Source organism: Beta vulgaris, chromosome 4 (genome assembly GCF_026745355.1).
Source record: "Beta vulgaris subsp. vulgaris cultivar EL10 chromosome 4, EL10.2, whole genome shotgun sequence".
In the NCBI taxonomy this organism is placed as follows: Eukaryota; Viridiplantae; Streptophyta; class Magnoliopsida; order Caryophyllales; family Amaranthaceae; genus Beta; species Beta vulgaris.
The window spans coordinates 57,752,163-57,767,629 of NC_079205.1; the positions used below are offsets into that span (position 1 = coordinate 57,752,163).

General features: G+C 36.4%; 2 protein-coding genes across 4 annotated transcripts; one reads left to right on the top strand and one right to left on the bottom strand.

Annotated features, from left to right (window-relative positions):
* Positions 1-607: 607 nt before the first annotated feature.
* On the top strand, positions 608-3,604 carry LOC104890522 (hypothetical protein). Its single transcript, XM_010676038.4, has 2 exons — positions 608-774; positions 1,927-3,604. The coding sequence occupies exon 2, from the start codon at positions 2,206-2,208 to the stop codon at positions 3,424-3,426; it is 1,221 nt and encodes a 406-aa protein (XP_010674340.1). The 5' UTR covers positions 608-774; positions 1,927-2,205; the 3' UTR covers positions 3,427-3,604.
* Positions 3,605-4,405: 801 nt separating this feature from the next.
* LOC104890521 (uncharacterized) lies at positions 4,406-14,319 on the bottom strand. Of its 3 annotated transcripts, none has more exons than XM_048643438.2 (11): positions 14,065-14,318; positions 11,585-11,749; positions 11,388-11,464; positions 10,475-10,549; positions 6,812-6,905; positions 6,672-6,731; positions 6,130-6,195; positions 5,778-5,876; positions 5,054-5,098; positions 4,829-4,931; positions 4,406-4,733 (listed from the first exon to the last, which is right to left on the bottom strand). In XM_048643438.2, exons 1-11 carry the CDS (start codon positions 14,182-14,184, stop codon positions 4,633-4,635), a joined length of 1,005 nt encoding a protein of 334 aa, XP_048499395.1. In that variant the 5' UTR covers positions 14,185-14,318; the 3' UTR covers positions 4,406-4,632. The 3 variants fall into 3 exon arrangements, with proteins under 3 accessions (XP_048499395.1, XP_010674339.1, XP_048499396.1); XM_010676037.4 differs by having other exon boundaries at positions 11,388-11,506; positions 14,065-14,317; XM_048643439.2 differs by lacking the exon at positions 6,130-6,195 and having other exon boundaries at positions 11,388-11,506; positions 14,065-14,319.
* Between the last annotated feature and the right edge of the window lie 1,148 nt (positions 14,320-15,467).

Below are 15,467 nucleotides of genomic sequence, written 5' to 3' on the forward strand. Positions count from 1 at the left end.
TCTTCAATATTTAGATAGCTTTAAATATATCAAGTCGACCATATTCACAATACATTCGAGTATACGATAAAGTTATAACCAAGTTGCTACTCTAACTTTCAATGTTAACCAATCCAAATAAAATCTATTTGTAGTCCACTATGTCCCTCAATGGGTAAAACCAATTCTTATTATGTAGTACTACTAGATAATATATTTGTTATCCATCAATTAAAAAAATCAAAGCACTCAAAATTAGAAAAATATGCAACCAAATCCAACTTGGTCCAACAAGGTACCAAGATACATTTGTACTAATAAAATGTCAACAAAAGAACCCATTTCTTTTATAAAAAAAAAATCACAAATGCCAGCCAATAAGATGATTTTTCAAGGAGGCAGAAGGTTTACAGCAATACCCAAACCAACTGACGTGGCTCCTCATAATTGGATACAATACACCGTAAATACAACCTGGTAAACCCTCCAAAATTACAAAATTACCCTTACCAAACCTACCCATTTAGGTTCGGGTACAACAAAAACAGGTTCGGGTTAGTATCCAAGAAGAAAACAGCTGGATACAGGCTGTCAGCAACCCAAGTCCTCTCTCATTCTCTCTACCCCCTTTTTTCTCGTCCTCCAGTTTTCTGTTTTCATACTCTCTTCTCTATTTTCTCTCTCTAAAAACAAATTAAAACTTCTCTCTCTACTGTTCTCTCTCTCTCTCTCCTCAGCGAAAGGTTGAAGAAAGAGAGAGGTTTTTGCTCGATCCGAGTTAGAATATTAACTCAGGTAATTTTACGTAGTTTCGATCTGATTTTGTTTTTTTTTTGTTTCGTGTTATTTTTGTTGTAATTAGGTTTTAATTTCGTGCAATGTCTTATGTTAGGGTTTCTGTAATTTTAATTTGTTGATCTGTGTTTTTAAGTTTTTATGTTCTTCGTGTTTGTTTGTTCTGTATCTGGTGGATTTTTTGGATTTTTTGGATTTTTTTGGATTTTTTTTGAATTTTTGGAATGAATAACTGAAAAAAAGCGTTAAAATTAGGAATCTCGTGAATCTTTTTTTACGCATTGATGAAGAATTATAGGTAGTATTGATGAGAAGTTTTGCGATTGATGTGTTGAGTTTACTGACGCAGTTTTTTTTTGTTTTGTAAAATAAGTTTATACATTGATTTTTTTTCCTTATATTATATATATAATATATATATGAGGTATCTAGCTGTCTTTGGTATGACAGTGCTGTGTTAGTGTATTAGTTATAATGAGAGTGATTTTGAGGTTCAGGTGTGATGTAAATTGAAGTGGAGAGATGTTGGAAGTTGAAAGCTCAACATAGGAAGATAACTTTTTAAGTTTACCTAATGAGTTACTTTGAGTTAGAAGCAAGCGAAGATATCGAATGATGCCTTTTAGTTTGTGGTTTTTGTGTTATTCAGAAGTGAGGAGTGGTGGTGACGGACCAATTTAGTCTATATTCCAAGGTTTCTTTAGGAATGTGTTGTTCTCTTGTGTAAGTGACAGGTATAATTCTTAATCGACAGTTTCTTTGGGAATGTCGTATGAACATGCTGAGTCGAATTATCTAGGTAGTTAAGCTGCTTTTACTGAGTGAATAGTGCGAGTGATGGAAGAGGCGTAACAATTTTTATGCAAGTTTTGATGGCTACATGTCTGTATGAGAACTCCGAATAAGAGGCAGTTTCAAACTCTGTTAACTGGATTAGCGTTTTCCTTTGTCCATTAAGCATTTCTTGGGTATCAGGATGCTAGCTGGTAAAAGCACGTTGTGCTTGGTTTATCTATGTTATTGCATGAATGTAGACCAATAGATCTGCTGTTTCATATTTATGTTCATCTCTGTGTGTTTGTTTGCTTTTGAATTGCTACCATATTTATATATTTATCTATTGTTGAACTTATATCTGCTCTATATGTTCAGGTGTTTTGGTTTGGATATTTGAAAGGGCTTACTGAAACATACCGATTAAGTTCTGGTCATTTAAGATAAATCGCACTACCTAGTGCACCAGTCATAGCTCTGCTACTAAACGGATTTTGGCCAAATCCAACCTGGTTACTGGTACTTGAAGGTTTATGTTCACTTGATGCTGCTAAGATTGCTCAATCTCATATCGAGAAGGGAGCTTTGGCTTTATAATAGGCCCATTTTCTGTCTCCATGCTGGCAGAGAGCATGCGTGGAATTTGTGCTTCGGGTAATGCCCCTGACCAGTCAAGCCGTCGATGCACTCGGTGTGGTGACAATTTCTTTAGTGGCTCTTCTGGTACTGTTTGGCCTGTTCTGCATATTTTACACACTATACTTCCGTGCTCGTGTTCGGAGATCAGAGTTACACAAACTTGGTTACTTTAACGGACCTTGGATTGTTCGAATTATTTTTATAGTATTTGGGATATGTTGGGGTTTTGGTGAAGTTGTTCGTTTAAGTTTTTTTAGGCGGGAGGGAAAAGTTTTTCATTCTCTTAGTCAAAGATGGCAGGAAGACATATGCAAGGTATATATCCTATCAAATCTAGGGTTCACGGAACCATGCCTCTTTCTCACTATGAGTATTCTTTTACGTGCATCCCTGGATTGGAGGGGGTCAGGTACACTGAACCAGAAATGGAACTTCAAGACCATTGGCTATATTTTGCTATATTGCCTACCAGTTTTCATCTTGGATCTCCTTGTTGTTATGGTTGCCCCCGAATTCCGGAGTGGAAAGATTAAAGTGCTGAGAAGATTGCCAAATGAATTCACCAGGGCATATTTGTCATTGCGTGTATCAGGCCAACCTGTCATTGCTTGCACTTACCCCTTGTTGTGTACAATACTCCATGGACTGTTCGCCATCATTCTAACTACTTACCTGTCATTTGTTGGGAGGCGGATGGTTGTGTCGGTCATCAACAAAGGGTTGCAGAAGAGAGTTTACATACTTATAGTCGTCGTTTCAAGTTTCTTACCTTTGAGGGTTCTTTTCCTTGGTTTTTCAGTTTTGGCCAGGCATGAGCATTTTCTCTTTGAAGCTCTTGCCTTTTCTGGTTTTCTTGTGCTTTTAATTTGTGTTGTAGTGGGTATTTTTATGCTTGTTTTCTTACCTGTTGCGGATTCTTTAGCCCTGAATAGGGGTCTGGGGTCGCGGGGCTCAGAGGGAGGAAGGTTGCACACATCAGAAGACGCTGATTCCCTCTCCCTCATTGCCGCCAACCAGAGTAATGTTGAGACGAGCACTGCTACAAGCCTTGGGAGAAACTCCGATGTCTCAACAAAACGGGGTTCCATTTCATTCCGGACTATGATCAAAGATGAAGCTTCTTCTACAGGAGGTGGTGTGTATGAGGAGGAAATGGCCACATTTTCCCCAGGCTTTAGGCTGTTGTCAACGTCGTCTCCTGGTTCCCCAGCGTCCCTCCAGATGAAACTTCCGGCATAGTTTGAGCCAAACTTACATTGGGGGAAAGAAAGGCAGAAGAGAAGCTTTTTTTCTTAGTTCTCTTGTCTTGATGAATGTTAAAGAGGGTGCGCATATGTAAGAGGAGTGAATTTCTGATTATTAATAAGGCTGTATCTGTTTATAGAACCAAAGAAATGCTACCCACTTCAGCATGATAGTCACCTGAGTTCTTTGCAAAATTCTTTTCGCTCTAATTTTATTTCTTGGCAAGACATTCGACTGAAACTTTCTTTTTGAAGTGAGGATGGGTGTTTTACCCAAATTAGTGTACAGGAAGGATGTTTCAAGCAGTTCAAATGTCTTTATAGGAATGAAATTGATTTACAAACTTTGAAGATTAAACATCTTCATGCTTTGTTGAAAACTTGTGCTCTACCCTCCCAATTTGAAGTCTTCTTTTTATTTTTGTAGTAATTGTGAGAATTTTTTGCTATAAGGTGGAAAAAATAGGTTTTTAAGTTCATTGTTCTCCACTATATAACATGAAAAATTAGCTAATTAGGGTTTGTTCGCTTCAATTAATTTTTCACTTGTCTCAATCTTCTAAAAAGTTTTCGAGATTTCTTATATAGTTTTCCAAAAATGAGTTCAAGAGAACTAACCTTGGATTAGTTAAATTCCAACAAAAGGTATGAACTCTAAACATCTCACTAGATACTTTGAAAACCACTAAGTTAAATCCTAAATCCTAATCTAAACATTTAAAATATTGCCCACAAATCTCACTTTGATGATCATTCAAGCGAGATCTTGTTACATTTATCTCAGCACCTTTCTAAATATCGACTTTATATAATCTATATAATTTTTTTGTTTGTAATTAAAGATATCAAAGTCAAAAATCTGCATTGACAAGCGTAAGTTAAACTGTACAGTTTTAAAGAAATAGATGTAGCATTGAAAAGAAAAAAAGTGAGTTTACAATGTAAACTTATAACGAAATTAGGAGACGTAAAAATCTGTAAATCTTTTGTTTTTTGTTTTCATTTCTGACGAAAACACAAAGTTACATACGAAGCGTTCCAAACTCGTCAAAAATTACATGCATATATAATGTCATACATAGATTATGGACACTGAAGAACATTTTAATTGAAAAACTCCATGCTGCATTCTCACAGGCACTAGTTTTTCAAACTAACAGAAATGGCGAATGAGGAAGATACAAAAAATATACAGACACAATTAACGAACACGGTCACGATCACGATTAATGAATCGTGATACTCTTTCAATTTCCTTCATTATCATTTCCTTTTCCTCTTCAAATTGCTCATCCTCAGAACCTGATCACAATATAAACAGTCCGATAAAAATCGGAACTTTACAACTGATACCCATGCAATAAAATCAGATAGTAAGTGATGGGAATATTTCTAACCTTTTCCAACAGAAAGACTCCGCAAAAGATCTAACAACTTTTCACAATTTTTCGCCAAGATAATTTTGATTTCGTGTGTCTTGTTAGGGTTTGCCACAAACACCTTGCAGGAAGATAGAATGAGAAATCAAGAGCTAAATCTTCAAAGATCAGAAGATTTTGTCATCGAACAAATTAATTCTCAAGAAAGAACGCAATAGAATTTGCAAAGTTGTATTAGAGCACCTTGAATATGTGAAAAGCAGAAAGCTGGATATTTTTACTGGAATCCTGTCAAAAACAGCATTAAAGAAGCAATCAGGTTCAGTAAAAAAACATGACAGTCTTTATCTACTTCACAGTGAAAGAATGCATCGAAAAGATGATTACATATTATAGCTCCATCCATTCAATAATTTATAAGATTAGAAATCTACGACATTCATATAATATCATTGCAAAAGTTAGTGACAATAATATAAAAATTATTAAAAGCATAACTTCGCCATCAGAAAAGATTTGAAAGATGCATCTAACTTGGGCGATGGATGTATACAACTTCCATCTTACTAATAGTATTAATTAAGAAAAAGCAAATGAAGAGTACCAACATGGCAGCTAGGCAGGTAAGTTATACAATGACAGGATTATCAACATCGTGACATAAAATCTATAAATAGCTGAACTTCGAACAACTGGATTATCTATAAATAGCTGAACTTCGAACAACTGGATTATATAATGGCATATCCTAAAAATCTTGGGATCAATTCCATCCTTCGTCGAGTTGGATCTCCTTTACCTCCCAAACTTGCAAGGTCTCTTCTTACCAATATAGTAGTATAAAATATAAAATCCTAAAAGTCATAGTACAACTAGCAAAACACGCCATTTGCCATGTGCAAAATAAGGGTAAAAACCGATGGACACTGACGGTAAAACAAATGGGGACTGTAGGTAAACTAAATACCTTCAATAATGTCATGATGACTTTCAGGTAACGAATCTCTAGGATATACTGCTTCATTATGTGTGAATTTGGCGGCTCCAAAAGAAAATCTGAGAGGAGCTACTACCATCAACAACAAACTATAAGTATATGCCAATTAAAACCATTATATACACTTCCTCTATTTTTTTTACTTGCAAGTTGCAGAGTGAGGAGAGATCGAAAGAGATTAAAAGAAAATGGAACTTCATGTACCATAAGAGAAAATATATTGTCAAAAATGTCAATGTTGCAAGTAATATGCAAAGCATTGCAAGTAAATAATACGGAGGAAGTACATGGATAGAGAATGTATAGTAAATCACATCCGAACCTTTAGTGATTGTCTTCTTGTCACATAGTTTGCGGATGTTAAAAGTGGTTCATACATTTCAAAGAACTGGAGACATCAGACATCAATTAGAACCAAAACTTTGCAAACAAGAATGTGAAAAATAAAGGACCTACAAACACCAAACATAATCTATTGTGTTCCTATGCGTAATGCATAATGCGTATGAGGGAGCAGGGGAGAGGTTAATTAACTAATAAGCATATAGAGTTGGACTCAGATTGAGAAAAACTACAAAGTGTTAACTGTTAACCAACCCACTTTGCCTGAAACTAAATATTGACAACGAAAACGTAAGGCTAACACAACTCATAAGAGGACCAAAAGGGTAAAATTGGCAGCTTTTTTTTTAGAAAAAAACAGATGTTTGATTTTATTTTTTATCTTCTTTTTCTGTTGCATTTTGCTAGATGAATCTTTTATTAGAGAATGCACAGATTGGGTTCCAACACTTGCACTAGAAGTTAAAAGCCAAAGCAGGCATCAAAGCCTATGAGTAAAAGGAACATGACCCATGGCCGCACCTCATTATAGTGAGATGTCAGATATTCAGCAACTTCTTTACTATGTTTAGTCAGCAAATCCTGCAATAGATTATTGCAAAGGTTACAAGAAACCAGATATAATTGTACACAAATGCAAAAAGATACCATTAAACACTGACCTTGAATGTAGCAAATGCATCGGAAGCGACATCAAAGTTGGGAAGTTCTACATACTTGAAGAACAACTCAAAGCTTGTAGATTCCAATATGTATCTGAAAAAATACTATAAAAAAGATATCTTAGAACTAAAAAATTTGCTTATGGAAGAACTCAAGGCACTCTGGCGCGCTAGATATACTCAACCCCCCCCCCCCCCCCTAAAATAAAATAAAAAATAGAGGGGAAAAGGAACACAGAAAGAAAAGGCATTACAGAAGAAAAAAATTAACACATACTGTAGAGAACAAATATAACAACAAACCATATCACGCAATTCAAAAATGCCTTCTGAAAGGGGTTCCAGAGAGAGTAGAATCACTAAAGAAAAAGCAAATCACCATCTTGGGCAGTTGGAAACCCAGAGAAGTAAGGGAGAGCTATAGATGAAAGTTTGCATGGTTGGCAATTGGCACAACCACTCTATCCTACAAAAACTCTAACTATCCCACAAAAACTCACATCCCATACATCTACTGCAGGAATCCTGTCATTATACTATAGGTTAGCCACAAGAACTCAAGGAAATAGCTAGGCATGCAATTTCCAGTGGAACTCTCTCCTTTATTCCCCAAAAAGTTGCATAAATAACTTTGCGAATATGCCAAAAACAGATAATAGAGAAGCGCACAACATTTTACTTCCTCCACTCCCATTTAATTGCAACACAACCAGTTTCACGCTTACCAATGCACAGCTTGCACTAAAACTAAAAATAAATAAAACTTAATATCTTTAGTCATGTTTTGGTAGAAATTATAGAACTTACATATTGATAAAGTAAACACTGAGACGAATCCAACAAGATCCTATACTTTTCCATACATATGAAGCACAAAAGCTAGTTGTATGAGTGATTGTAAATAGAACCAAAAGAAAGCATCATCAGCAATGCAGAAAAATTTGGTCAGCTCACCATTTTGCAGCCTTGCAGGCATAGAACACACAAATTGAAGTAACTGGTAGGTTTATAAAAGGCACATCTATATAAATATATTAAAAGGCGTGCATAAGGGTTTGATCCCGAGACCTCAAGTACATATACTAAAGTCTTAACCACTACACTAAGTTGTATTTAGTGTAATTATTATAAAGTATTATATTAATAAATGAAATTTTTTCTTACCCGAGGCATAGCCCGGGCCTAATAACTAGTTTCAGACTGATTACGAGACTAGATAGCTTCTAAGAGCACTGATAATATCCGCAATAAGGAGATAGGCAAATTATAATTTACACAACGATAGTCCCAACATACAAGAGCATACAATGATCCATCAAAGGCTCCAGATTAATGGTTTGGCAAATTATAAATAACTAGTGCATCGGCGACCCATTTCACAAAATAGGATTTTCTCCAGATTGAGTTTTCATTTAGGGTTGAATTCAAGTAAATTTATGCAATTAGTTTGAGGGAATATGCTTCAAAATTTGTGTTGAATCTTACATAAGTAAATTTGAATATTTTTTGCTCTCTCTTGCACCTTTTAATAAGCGGCCAAGGCAGTGTGCCGCACACCTTGAGTGCGATTCTTTCTGATGGACGTGCATCATGTTGTTACCTAATTCGCTACCCCACACACACAAATAAACAAAATGTGATCCCGAAAAACGGCGAATTGGTACATGCAAGTGATATACTTTTGGAATAAATTAACATATTAGGTAACAAAATGTGTTCCTGAACTCGCTCTCGCACCGCAACTTAGGTAAGAATAGGCACACTTTTCCGAAATATGCCTTGGAGGCCAAGACACTCCAACGAAGTAAGCAATGACTGCGAGAAGCATATAGATAATTGCTCATATAGCTGTCCAAAGTCTTTTCTACCATTATTATTAATCTTTATCTGTTGCCATAATCCACACAAAAGCTATGACCTCAAGAGAAACCATAGGCTTCGAAATGAAGTCGCAACTAGAAAAGGATTAGCTTTGGTGGCTAGGTCATACAAAATAGGATAGACTTGCATGAAGAGGTCCTGTAATATCGTCCACCCACACCTTAAAACCCTCCATCTCATACACATGAAGAACCAGACCTAAAACATCAAAATAAGCACTTATGTATCACTAGAATGGAAGCCTTCTTAATTGAAACATAAAGCACTCTGACCATGAAAAACAAGGACATCGGCATCATGAAGTGTCGAAAAGCAGATAAATCACAGGATACAGGCACAATAGACTAGTTTACCGTCCATACATCTTCCTAGGACCTGATTCGTAGATCATACCCCATTAAGAAACTGGCTAGCAGGGAAAGCTCGAGATAACTAAAATATATACTACCACAGACAAGCATGCATGAATTCCGAACAACCTACTTATGTCAAGTGTCAACACAGCCCGTATTTGCTCTCAATAACCAAAAGCTAGGGGAACTCAGATACAGGAGGGTAACTCCATAACCATATTCTCACCTGAGTTGTCTGAGAGAGTAACCTCCTCATTCCCAAACCTTCCTCTGCTTTTTGGCAACACTCCATATCCCATATTTAAAGATGGTTTTTCCTTTTACCGCCACCAAGGCACCAACCATAGAAAATCCCTCAATAGATTATTCGCCATAATCAACAAAAGCTACTTAGATAGTAGAGAGGTTGCATTAACTGTCCACATTAGCTCCATCAATTCGGTGAGGAGAAAACTATGAAATAAGACGAGCTGCTCACAATATTAATACGCATTTGGAAGAGTAAAAGCCAATTTAAATCCACTAAAAATCCTAGAAATATACATCTATTAACAAAATCAGTATCAAAATAGTATAATAAATTAGCAGTGCGCCCCCCTCCACGCCTTTATCCCTAAGCAACCGACTTCCTCCCCAGGCCACCAAAGGGAGGACCAAACCAGGTAAGCTATCCAAAAATTTACCATGTTAAACCGTCATTCTCCTCCCTCATCTCTCTTTTTTTGTGGCTAAAACCAATATGACTATATTAAAAACTAAAAAAAGATGATTAAATGAAGTAAGAAAATTTTAACAAGAGAAATCAGGATAATGCGATAGAAATGGAAGAAATGACAGGTAATTGACACAAGCGAAGATGAGAAGGGGGTCTTTTCTAGAGGGGAACATGAACAAAAACTGTACTTGCACAGAAAAAGTTGACAGCAACAGCTGAAAAACCTCAATAGATCTCAAGCTTTTGCGTCTCAAACTTCATGCTTGATAAGCCAATTTTTGTTCTTCCCTCCACCCTCCAACACCCACCTATTTTTCCCATCCAGCACTTATCTTTACGCTCTTACCTACAGACTCCCTTCTCTCCAGGGTCTTAACCCACCGTCAGTCCTCCGTGGGTTGAGAGACATGAGGGCCACATTACACTCCCTTGTTGAGCTTTTCCGGGTTCTCTTTTCAAATTGCTTAAAACATTTTGGATTAAGATACAGTATAACATCTGTCAATTTTCAACACTTTCAGATAATAACAGATGTATGGGCTGCATCAGCTACTATTAACAAATTCCTCACATCAACTTATGGAGGAATGGAGGCAATCCCTTAAACAAAGTTACAAAGAGGAAAAATTCACATCATAAATTTTCCAAAAAGCTTTAAGATGTACAAAATAATTAATGAACTATTTATGTAGCCAAACAACATGAATGTCTTACTTTGCAAGTGTGTCAAATTTGATGCACTCCCTCAACATGTTACCACAGGTCAAGGCAGCATCTTTGTTATCATAGCTGCTCAAGAAAGGAAACATAATCCATCATAATTAGACAAGCAAGGTAGCAAAATCATTTTGAACAGCAAAACCACAAATATATTACAATGCAGTGTAATAACACAAAAAACCCAAATCAAACTCCACAGCGGAGAAGCACTTGTCAAATGATACATGTTTTTTTTAAATTATTGCTTCTATATTTTGATCTTTCTCATTTAAGTAGATGAAATCAAGAAGTTCGGCTTGCATGTTACCTGATCATTTATTCACCAAGGCACACATGTAGGGAACAGTAGCAATAGCATGCATGGAAACCCCACAATGTCAAAGGGAAAGATGGAAAGAAGTATGAAATGAATAACAAGAAAAGGCAAAACTGAAAAGATTGCACAATATCCATTTACTTCCTAGATTGCACAATATCCATTTACTTCATCATAAGTTGTCACCAGTAAGAACTATGGTTATTCCGAAGATAAGGTAGTGAACGGTAAGAAAAGGCTACAGCCAATTTTGTCAAACAGCATTCTAGCTTTCAAGTGTTCAGAATATCAAGACAACACATGGATACATCAATGAAAGCTTCTCTTGAGACATAATGTTTCCCTCAAAAGTTATGTCAGTCAAGAGAGCAAACATATAAATATGATGTCTAAATAAACAAGCCATACTCAGTTAAGAGAATGAGACATTAGAATATGATTATGACATCCAGACTTTTTCCTATGAAGAATACCCTCATCAGTCCAAACAAGAAATCCTTTAAAAAACAAAGAAACATCAAACAAAAGGAAGAAGAATAACTTAATTGAGCCGATATAATAAAGATACTGAGACGAATAAACCAAGCTTACCAGACAACAAGGAAGTCAAGCAACTCCAAATGATTCTCTATGTATTCCAGACAGCAATATGTCTCTTCCACTTGTTGCTTCAACAATACAGACCAACATAAGACTAAATCTTTTCTCGCCTGCCCACATTTTCAAAGGTAAGTAAGTAACCAAGTGGAAATACAGTCCAAAGTTATTGAGGTGTATCCATGACTTACTTGCCAACCAAACAAATGTAATTTGTGAACTAGAAGAGGGATAACATCTTCTTTACATATTTCAAGCGCAAGCTGCAGAATCTGATCTGTGCTTGGCTCAGATTCGCCATCTCCACAAAGCATCAACCTCATTGTTGAGAGGTTTCTTCCTACTTCTTCCAACGCCTATAATGTACCCAATATGATCTTTGGTAATTAGAGGTGGCCAAAAGCCCAAAAATGTAAAGTGAACTATCGCTAACAATATTTCTTTCTCAGATTTGTATGAAGATCTCAGAAAACTGTAATATGAGCTAGCAAAAAAAAGCATAACGAAGGGGAATCATCAAGTATACATCATGGCATAGGTATCACAATGTGATAAAGTAAAAATCCAGAGTGATATTAACAATTCTAGATGCACCATCCTTTTACATGATCTCATCTATAGACCAGATTTAGCACTGATGAAAACAGCTCACATGTGAATGATGTTCTGAGATCACGCTTATAATATAACATTAGGTCGGGTTTATAATTTAATCCAAGCATTGGCTTCGTCTCATTCTCTCTCTCTTCAACATCCCCCCCCCCCCCAAACTTGAAGGGCCCTGATCACTTTTAAGTGTTGCTGAACACGGAAAAATGAGGTTCTCTTCAATCTTCATCATTGAAATTTAAAAAGCAAAAGAAAAGGGGGAGGGGGAGAATATAAAAGATAAAAAGGAACAGGCAACAAATTAAAGGAGAAACGGGAAGATGAAATATTCGGACTCTCAGAGATTGAAACAACTAAAGCTTCTCACATATTTATTCATGACCTAATAAGTCAGACATGTTCCTCAGAACTACAAATTGTCACCCAAACAACTAAGCAGTGCCAATTATATTTGACAGAAACATAATTGGTTATCCCTCAGCTAAATATTAGGCATCTTCAACATAAAAGAAAGAAATTAGCACCTTGAAGACTTGTGTTTTATTAACTTAGACTGCAGCATAAAACAATGCAAAACTATAAAAAGTAGAATTTTTTTGATGATTTACTAGGTAAACATTCCATATAGAACTGCAGATTTGGGCTCAAACCAGCAATCAAGATAAGTCTGCTGAGATTTCTTAATCCTGCATTTCTAGGCGTTCAGCGTTCTTTAGTCAATAATATGACAAACATCTAGAATTCCCTCATATTTCATATCTTCCTTCCCTTTCCTCCATATTTGATGATATATTGTTGACATCTAGGGAAGTCTAAGCTCCAAAAATCAAGTGAGTCAAAGTTCATCAGTCACCTCACCTACGGAATGGAACTTAAAATATACTTAATTTTTTTATTAACATACAATAGTAAGACCATAACCCAAGACATCTACATAGGCAAAACTTCCTTCTAATATTCTCACATCATCTTCTATCAATCTTCTAAATTCGTTGACTTTCAACCATGCCACCACACTTTCCCTAGCACAACACTACAAATTCTGACCATGTTCGGATAGCCGCACTGCATCAGTGTTCATTGTCCAGCACCCTTCTGCAAGACTTATAGAACACAGATGGTATTACAAGTCACACCAGGCAATATAAGTGTTCCAATCTTGACCAACCCTCCCTTTCGTCCAGATCAGCTTGTGTGGTATTACAAGTCTTCCAATCTAAATATCCAGATCAGCTTAGCAAATCAAACTTCAAGTGAATGAAGGTTCTCTCATAAAGCTAGGTTTAGTCCCCACAGGACAACGATGATGTAAGGTAATTTACAAGCAAGAGGGAAAAACAGATAAATCTCAGCCTATCATGTCGGAAGATATAGGATAGCAAATGCCTGGGACACGCTACAAGAGTGCAATGAAAAACCTCACAGCCACCGGATAAAACAGAAACCAATAATTACATGAATCACACATATTATACAAATCATATACAAACAGAAATCAAACAGTATATCATAAAAGTAGTTCACAAATCATATACAGCTATGTAAATCATATACCAAAAGAAAGTACTTCTACCCAGTTCGACTATATTAAAGTAGTTCACATTCAGATTATTGAACATACACTATATAATCAAGAGTTGAAATCAAACAGAACCCACTAAGTTAAACATTCAACCAATAATCTCAACAGGTTAATAAAAGACCCAATTGTAAGAATTTAAAAGATCATGAACTTACAGATGAATTTCACAAACACAACTAACCCACATCACTTCCCTTAGGTTACAGACAATCAAAATTCAACCCACAAAATAAGACATTGAAATCAATCAAATTACCAGACATATTGAGGAACTTTTAACATAAAATTGTCCGCAATGCATCAAATTCAAAATACCCACAACTCCACAAGTAAATGCATCATTCACAGTGAATGTATGGGACAACATTAAAGACATCAAAACCAAAATTGGAGCAACAAATATACAATTTTTCACAAAATTAAGATTAACCCAGAAATAATTAAGATCAAAAAGAAGAAAAAAGAAAAGGGGGAAATCACCTTTTCAAGGGCTTTAACTTCGGCAATGGTAGGAGTGTCAAGGGCCAAGAGACTATCTTTGGTGGCCCTCATTACCTCTTGAGGAGTTTTTGGGCGAGCTTTGAAGAATGAAAATGACATTTCTTCAATTTCTTTCTCTCTCTCTCTCTCCTCTGTGTGAATCGCCGGTGGTAAGAAAAATCAACTGTTTGTTGTTTGTCAGGGAAAAAGAGGAATGTCAAAACGTGGAGCTGAGACAAAATTCTTCTTTTGCGTTTCAGCCTTTTTAGGAGGTGTTTGGTTAAAAAATTTTTAAAAAAAATGTGAGGTATGTCCGTTATCCGTATGGGTTTAGAATGACTAAAACTAAGGCTGAGCAGAAATTTCGGGTACCCAGACCCGGACTCGACATTGACCCGTCGGGCCCGAACCCGGTCCATTTGGGTGCGGGTCTGGGTCCAAAAAAATGGACCCAGTTGCATCTGGTTCCAATTCTGGGTAGTATTTTTTTGGACACCGATACCTGGTGGGTACCTGGTTTGACCTGTCCACCGGCTCTGGGTACCCGGTTGGAGCGGGTATAAGTCAAGGTACCCAGTACTTAGAATTGGTTTTTTTCATATACTCATATAAAATTGGTAATAGGATTATAGTTGTTAAGTAAAAAGTTAGTATTTATTAGGCCTTTAGGCTCATTTATTTTTTAAAAAATTTTATAGCTCAATTGGCCCATCTTAGTATGTTGTTAAACTTACAACTGGGTACCCAGTTTTGGACCTGGTACCCACCGGTTCCGGGTCTGAGTCCAAAAATTTAGGATCCGGTTGGACCAATTCCAATTCCAGATTTTCAATACCCAGTGGGTCTGGTTCCGGGTCTATAAAATTCTACCGGGTGCCCGGTTGTGCTCACCCCTAACTAAAACGTATATATTTGAAGTTTGTTCTCCTTGTTTATTTTCAGTTCAGTTCAATTTAGTTCAACTCTCGATAATACTTTTACTCTCACATATCACTATTCATTTCAATTCAGTTCAGCTGTTTTATGCCGAAGAGAACAGACCCTTATTGTTTGTTTGCAAAATTTTAAATTTCTAAACCCATACCTCAAAGGCTCAAATCCGTTAGGTATGGGGTTTAGAAACCTTGGGGGAGGTGGATATGACTCATACCAAACCTTCGTGTATAAAAATAAAAGGAAAAGATTCAATCCAAGATAAATCCAAATACATGGAATAAAGTATCAAGTTCAAACCCCATACCACCCCGGTTTCATTCCTTATTCCAAACATGTACCACTTCGTAAACCAAATACCCCCTTAGATTTTCAAAACATTGGTAAAATGCTTGGGTCATCGATGTGTCGATCGGAGGGCGAGTCGACTCATCTTGGGTCAATGTGTCCTTTGGTATGGTTTAGGTTAT

Excerpts from the sequence above, each read along its gene's own strand:
- LOC104890522 (XM_010676038.4), top strand. The coding sequence starts at position 2,206 with ATGCCCCTGACCAGTCAAGCCGTCGATGCACTCGGTGTGGTGACAATT.
- LOC104890521 (XM_010676037.4), bottom strand. The coding sequence starts at position 14,184 with ATGTCATTTTCATTCTTCAAAGCTCGCCCAAAAACTCCTCAAGAGGTA. Across the intron at positions 6,732-6,811 it reads ATGCATTTGCTACATTCAAG|GATTTGCTGACTAAACATAG; the intron begins GTCAGTGTTTAA and ends AATCTATTGCAG. Across the intron at positions 5,877-6,129 it reads CAAGAAGACAATCACTAAAG|CTCCTCTCAGATTTTCTTTT; the intron begins GTTCGGATGTGA and ends TGATGGTAGTAG.